Source organism: Anoplopoma fimbria, chromosome 21 (genome assembly GCF_027596085.1).
Source record: "Anoplopoma fimbria isolate UVic2021 breed Golden Eagle Sablefish chromosome 21, Afim_UVic_2022, whole genome shotgun sequence".
Classification (NCBI taxonomy): Eukaryota; Metazoa; Chordata; class Actinopteri; order Perciformes; family Anoplopomatidae; genus Anoplopoma; species Anoplopoma fimbria.
In genome coordinates, this window is record NC_072469.1 from 19,690,977 (window position 1) to 19,697,578 (window position 6,602).

General features: G+C 42.5%; 1 protein-coding gene across 1 annotated transcript; it reads left to right on the plus strand.

Moving 5' to 3' along the window:
- The first annotated feature begins 407 nt into the window (after positions 1-407).
- foxh1 (forkhead box H1) lies at positions 408-5,983 on the plus strand. Its single transcript, XM_054623184.1, has 4 exons — positions 408-552; positions 2,258-2,737; positions 3,416-3,520; positions 3,807-5,983. Exons 1-4 carry the CDS (start codon positions 550-552, stop codon positions 4,770-4,772), a joined length of 1,554 nt encoding a protein of 517 aa, XP_054479159.1. The 5' UTR covers positions 408-549; the 3' UTR covers positions 4,773-5,983.
- Positions 5,984-6,602: the final 619 nt, after the last annotated feature.

Here is a 6,602-nt window from a genome sequence, read left to right on the forward strand (position 1 = left end):
TCCATCTCAGTTTCAGGACGCATCCCAGGGCAGCTTAAGGGGGATTTGTCCAGACACAATCAGCCGATGTGAACAGCCTTGTCCTGGATGCTATCCTATTCATATGGTTTCCCATTCTTCTCATGCGTGGCTCACTAATCCAGGCGCAACCTATTAACTGGCACTCTAGTAGACAGGAAGAGATGGCTTCACAGTTTGTATTTAAATCAGGCATTTAAATTGGGTCCAATCGTTGTGTATGAGGTTTGCCCGTACATGTCTAACATGTCCAGCTCACAACAAAAATCCCTATTAAATTCACCTTCTGAACAGAGCAGGCTACCTGAGTTGTTTGTTCTGTCATTCAGGCTTCTCACTGAATTTAGGTGAAACCACTAGAGGGGGACAAACTTTCTGGCTATGCAGCAGAGTCTGTTGCAACCAGAGAAGAAAAACAGCAGCAGGTGAAGGAGGTTTGTTGCTCACCATGGTAGGGAAGCCATCTGACCTGGATAACAGGTTCAAACATTTTGTGTTTTACTGCAAAAATCACAAAAGCTGCGAATCCACATGGTAAGTTTTTCCACACAGGGCAATTATTTATTAAAACAATACTTCAATGCAAGACAATTTACATCAAATAGTCTACTATATTTCTCCAATCACCCCATATGCAGGATCTACTCCATGTTCCCTGTGAATTGGAAGGTTAAAGCTAAATAATGGAGGGGTCAGGTGCTTTTTGGTGCCATTTAAATTGAAGGTGAATCAATTCCGGCTGACCTCACACAACATGCAGGTTAACTAGGACACTTAATTATGGATTTGGAAGCACAGTAGAGTTGTGTGATACCAATTAGATAAGTCATACAATGTGAAAATCGACTTGTTTCCAATTCTTTTGTTTCTCTGTCTTTCTGGTGACAAATCTGGGTGGCACGTTGGTCTCATTCAAGAGTTGAATCTTGTTAGATTTAACATATACATTATTGAAATAAAATACAGAGTGAATGAACCTACTAGCTCAGTGTCATATTTGGTGATGTGTAACATGATTTAGAAAAGTAAGTAAGTGGGTTGTTGATTCTTGGATTGAGGGAAGCAGTTTTTATTCCAGAGACTGTTTTAAGGTGTGAATGCCCTCCCCAACAACGACACTTAGCAGCTTGTAAGTGCCAGAAAACCCACAAACGGTGTTGAACGGCCTCTGTATTTCCTCACATGCTAAGCAGCTCTTTTTTGGGCAGGAACAGTCTCCAGTTTGCCAACGGGGTTCCTCCTAATCCAACTTGTTTTCACTGTCTTGCTGGGAAGAAAGCTTTTGCACATTAGCACTACGTTAACATGAACAAAAGACGTGCATTCCCGAAACTTAGTCTTTCAACGCTGAATGACACCCTGCATGGTCGCAGGGAGACCCTACTGTGCGCACTATCAGAGCACCACCATAATGTCTCCAATTAATTTATTGTGCGTCATCTGACCAATTACAATTTCAACATTTTCTTCAAAAAAAAAGAAAAAGAAAAGCCTTTTTGTGGAGTTTACACGAGAATGACTTGCTCTTTTAGGATAAAGCCTAACCAGTATCAATAACAGCCTGCAAACAAACTTGGCAACTTTTAAATGTGCTCCTCGCAATCCAAAAGGGTTCTATTGACTCAAATATATAAACGAATTTTGAATGAATGATTTCATTAATGTTTCCACGTTTGTATATTAGCCTTTCTTTTTGTATATTGCTCACCAAAAATTGTTGATTGCACTTAAGCTTCAATGGAAATCCTCTCTGTAGCCCACCCCTTCCCCCACCAGGGTTTACTTGTCTGCTCCCAAGTGCCACTCACTCACTCTCGATAGAAAAGTCTTCATGATTTGGAATAGCCTTCACAACATGGTCCATGGTAGATATACAGTGAGATGAACACCCTTATCTCTGGAAAAAGTGTATTGCTTAAACCAAATAAGCATTTAATACTGTTGGCATTCGTGCGTAAATCTTCTGAGGACTGATTCCAAAGTCTGCGTTGTAAGTGGCATGTTGGTATTATCATAAGGGTTATTTACAGGTTTACTGTCTTTCTCTCACCCCTCCTCATACACAGACCCTCCCCAGCCCCCCCGGGGTGATCACTCATTCTCCTCTCCATTACCCAGCAGGATTTACATGAAACTGTTAATTGTTTGCTCTTCAAATAGAGTCAGCCTGGAGACAAGCAGTCTGCCAGAAGTTAAGGACCGACTCTTTGACCCCCCCCCCCACCCACCCCCATCTCAGTGCTCCTGTCCAAAAGTGAGGGCTGATCTTCTCCTCGGGCTGATCAGCATGACAAAGCACTGGCCTGAGCAGACCCTCTTGGCACCACCACCCGTCCTGTCCCACCTTGGAGAACATCTCGGCCATCACCTTGACTTCCACAGAAATGCGCAGCAGAGTTCCACAGCCCAACATTGGTCTCCACAGCTGGCTCAGATGGTTCCGCAGCAGTTGTTGTTGTTGAGCTTGGAGAACCCCGCAGAACATCTCAGCAGTGCCACCACATACATGGATAAAGTCGCACAGACGGGTCCTCAGGATGCCCAATTCAAGCAGGAAACTATTGCCAGGGACTCCTGGAACAGTGAACGGGAGAAGAGTAGCACCAGCGGTGGGAAGAAGAAGAACTATCAGCGGTATCCAAAACCACCGTACTCCTACCTCGCTATGATTGCTATGGTCATCCAAAGGTCCCCAGAGAAGAAGCTGACGTTATGCGAGGTAAGAATACATTTTTAATTGCATACATATCTGTGCTATAAATATGGGTAAAGGTTGTGTTTTACGCACAGTGCTTATTATATATTTTATTGAAACTAATCTAAAATTTAAAAACTCTGTATTGTATTTCTATGAAGACAGTATTTAGAATCAGATGGATACTGACACTGTTTTATTTAATATATATCGATACCCCACTGACGGATTATTTACAGTTCATAAAGTGACACAAAACAGCAGCCTGTTGGTGACACTTGAGTGACTATCACCCCTACCATTCTTGGTTTGCTTTGATAAGGTTAGACTGCAGTGAAACCAGACACTGATCTGTATCAGGAGAGTGATAACATGGGGTTACACAGTGCATGGTAAAATCACGTTTCAGTTGAAGTTGTTTTACTACAGAAGTTCTGCCCATACAACTTAAATTTGTACATCAATCATCAGCTTTTTGTCTTATTTTTAATTCATGAACAGCTTCCAAGTGAGAGTACAGTTTGTGTAATTGGCATTCACTTCTGTAACCTTGTACTCATCTAACTTTTAAACTCTAATGTTATCAGTCATCACAACAGTGTGTGTGTATTTATTAATTTGCCTCATTGCCTAGCATACCCAAACTGAAATACAGTGAATTTGAGCATCTTCTTCAGACTGACATTTTTCTTTAATTTCTAGATCCTCAAGGAGATCAGTACTCTCTTCCCATTCTTCAAAGGAAACTACAAGGGCTGGCGGGATTCTGTGCGACACAACCTCTCCTCTTATGACTGCTTTGTGAAGGTAGGTTAAACCTGTTAAACAATGTAATGTTTAGATCCCTATTTAGTCTTATCATTGGGCATGGTGGAGAGAGTTCACAGCATACAGGCTTAACATTTGCATTGCACTATCCTGAGCTTTGTTTGTTGAAATATAGGGCTGAGGGCTTTGGATTAAATCTTCAAACCAGTTTTAAGATTGTATCTAGTGTTATTGTGATGGTTAACGGTGATTCTATGTCGGTCCTGCCTGACTGGGTAGTCAGACCAAGCGTTCTTCTAACTCTTCACCCTCCCTCTACCTGTAGGTGCTGAAGGACCCTGGGAAGCCTCAGGGCAAAGGCAACTTTTGGGCCGTGGAGTTGAGCCGTGTTCCTCTGGAGCTCCTCAAGAGGCAAAACACAGCTGTGTCCCGCCAGGATGAGACAATCTTTGCCCAGGATCTGGCCCCTTATATCTTGCAGGGACACAAGCCAGAATCGGAGCCACCACCTTCCCCCGTCACCCCCCTACCCGCCATGTGCTCAAAAAACCCCTCCCCACCTCAAGGGGACTTGTTCCGACCAAAGCTGGACTCCTCCTTCGCCATCGACTCTCTGCTACACAGCCTGCGGCCGCCTAGTGCCTCTGGGGATGTGGATGCGTCTACCAGGGACTGCTGGGGAAGGGTGGAGCGCCCCCCGTCTTCACCATCTCCTAGACCTCGCTACGCCTCCTCTGCCCGTAGTGCCTCGGCCAGCTCTGCCAGCCCAGCCTCCACCTCCTCATCTGATGAGGAATGGAAAGGCACTTCCCTGTCTGGGAAGCGTGTTCCTCTTGATGGAGAAGCTGGGTCTGACGGTTACGAGGACTACAGACCGCCACTGCACAAGTCAGCCCGACGGGAGACGGTTGCACCTCCATGGGAGCTCCCTACCTCATATGCCAAGTATGCACCCCCCAATGCCGTCGCCCCACCCAGCATGCGGTTTAACGGAGGTCCTCTGATGCCGCTGCATGGCGGACTTCCCCTTTACGGCTACGGTAGCTCTCCTGTAGCACCGGGTCACTTCTTAGGGCATGCCTATTGGCCCATACTCCCCAGTGGACGGGTTTCTGTCCAAGCCCCTCCCCTCATCATGGACCTGGACAACATGTTGCAATCTGTGCCTCCGAATAAGAGTGTGTTTGACGTGTTGGTACAAACCAATCATAACTCTCACCCACATCATCAACCACCCAGTCAGTACACCCTACAGAATGGTCCTCCCCTAAACAGGTATCCCCAGTACTGACTGACTCTGAGATACTGACTCGTTTCCTCATACTGTGCCATAGGACGGGAGGTTCAATCAAGATCCACAAAGAAAACAAATTTCTGTTGCAGATTCTGCTAAATGGAGTTACACTACCTCCAGCTTTAGACTTAATGAATGTTTTAATATGCACAAAGAGCGCTGAACTACAGAGTGAATAATTGTTGGAATCAAGATTTTCAAAAGCAAAGACCTTTTTGTTTCTCATCATATGTGGAGTATTACCTGGTTTCATTAGAGAAAATGTGTCACAAACAGCTATATAACCTCTACCTCAGGCTTTCAGAGCGATGCAGTGTGTATTACTGCTGGCTCTTTTGCACTGTCAATAGTATTTGCACTGTTTTTTATATTGGCACAAATTTGCTTTCTTACACAATGTGCTTTTGCCTGTTGTCTTCCTATTGTGACGGCTGAATGTATTGTCATGTGAAAAACTAACAGCAGTGAGCTGGATGGTCGATGGTACATACAGTAAATTTGAGCGACAAAGTATAGAATGCAATTCTTACAGTGTAGCCTGCATTTTAAACAGAATTTAGGATTGTTGGGTAAATAATTAGTATAATTTTATTGAAAACATTTGTTTTTCCTTTTGTCGAGTGTGTCTGTGTGCACAGATCAATGTGTACACACACACACTTGTGTTATTTGTGAGTTTTAGTTTGTTTGTACAGATGGTTAAATATATACAGGACCCGCTGTTTACAGTAATGTTGTTCCTATCTTAAATTTCAGTAAATCTGGACTGTCTGCTTTGGTCCAATGAAGCTACAACAGCGGATTAACCTGATAAATAGTAAAACTGCATCTTAGCCTTATAAGTGTCTTTTTAATTTTAGTGTTGGACTATTTTTTAACATTACAAAACCAATCCAATATGCTGCATGTTGTCAGGACACTGGAGACAATCAACTATTACAACTACCACCAGTATCTACCTCAGGTTTTTAATGGGCTGAAACAAGTTTCTTGTGGACTATTCACTGCCGTTTGTTTGCACTATTTCAATGTCATTTTTATCACCTTCCAAAGGAAATTGCTTATAAATGTCTCCCTATCTCCGTCAGGTGACAGTTTTGTTCGTTTTTTGCCATTGTCATGTGGTTTTGTTGAAGGATTGTACAATACTGAGCTGGAGTGAAAACAGCTCAGACGTTTAAGTATCAAAAGAAGCTTATGGTGTTGAACAGGGTATGAAATAAAGTGTTTATTTTAAATAGGCTGCTCACTGTTGTATATGGCAATAAGTCACCTAAAACTGTAGAACAACTTTACTTTCTTTTTAAAGATTGCATTTGTAAATGTTGGATTCCACTTTATCAATTCATCATTTCTATGTTAAATAGTTTGAGCATGTTTGTTCAGATGGTGGTTTATTTGCTCAACCTTCTGTGTCTTTAAAGCTGGACTGTAGTAGTTCTGAATAACTACAACTCGGCTAACAACTGTAGTTTTCACTGTCTTGTCCAAGATTTCTGGGTTCAGTGCAAAATTATAGTTCTTCAGTTAAGAATTTGACCATTTTTCACATAAGAACCTATGCTGTGACATCAAGCAAACTGATCTGGCCTAAAGTTGTTCCATCAATTTAAATCAATTTTAGTTCTTTGCAATCAGGGAGGCATCTTTCCCTTTGGTAAAAACAATAGTTTCAATATAAGAAATACACAATATATTTAAAAACAAACCTGAATAGCAACAATGCGTATCTTGGCTCCCTTGTCATTTTGGTCCCTAACATGTGAAGCACTAGTAAAAGTAACAATACTACAGTGTACCAATAATTCATGGTAAGTAAAGGTCCTC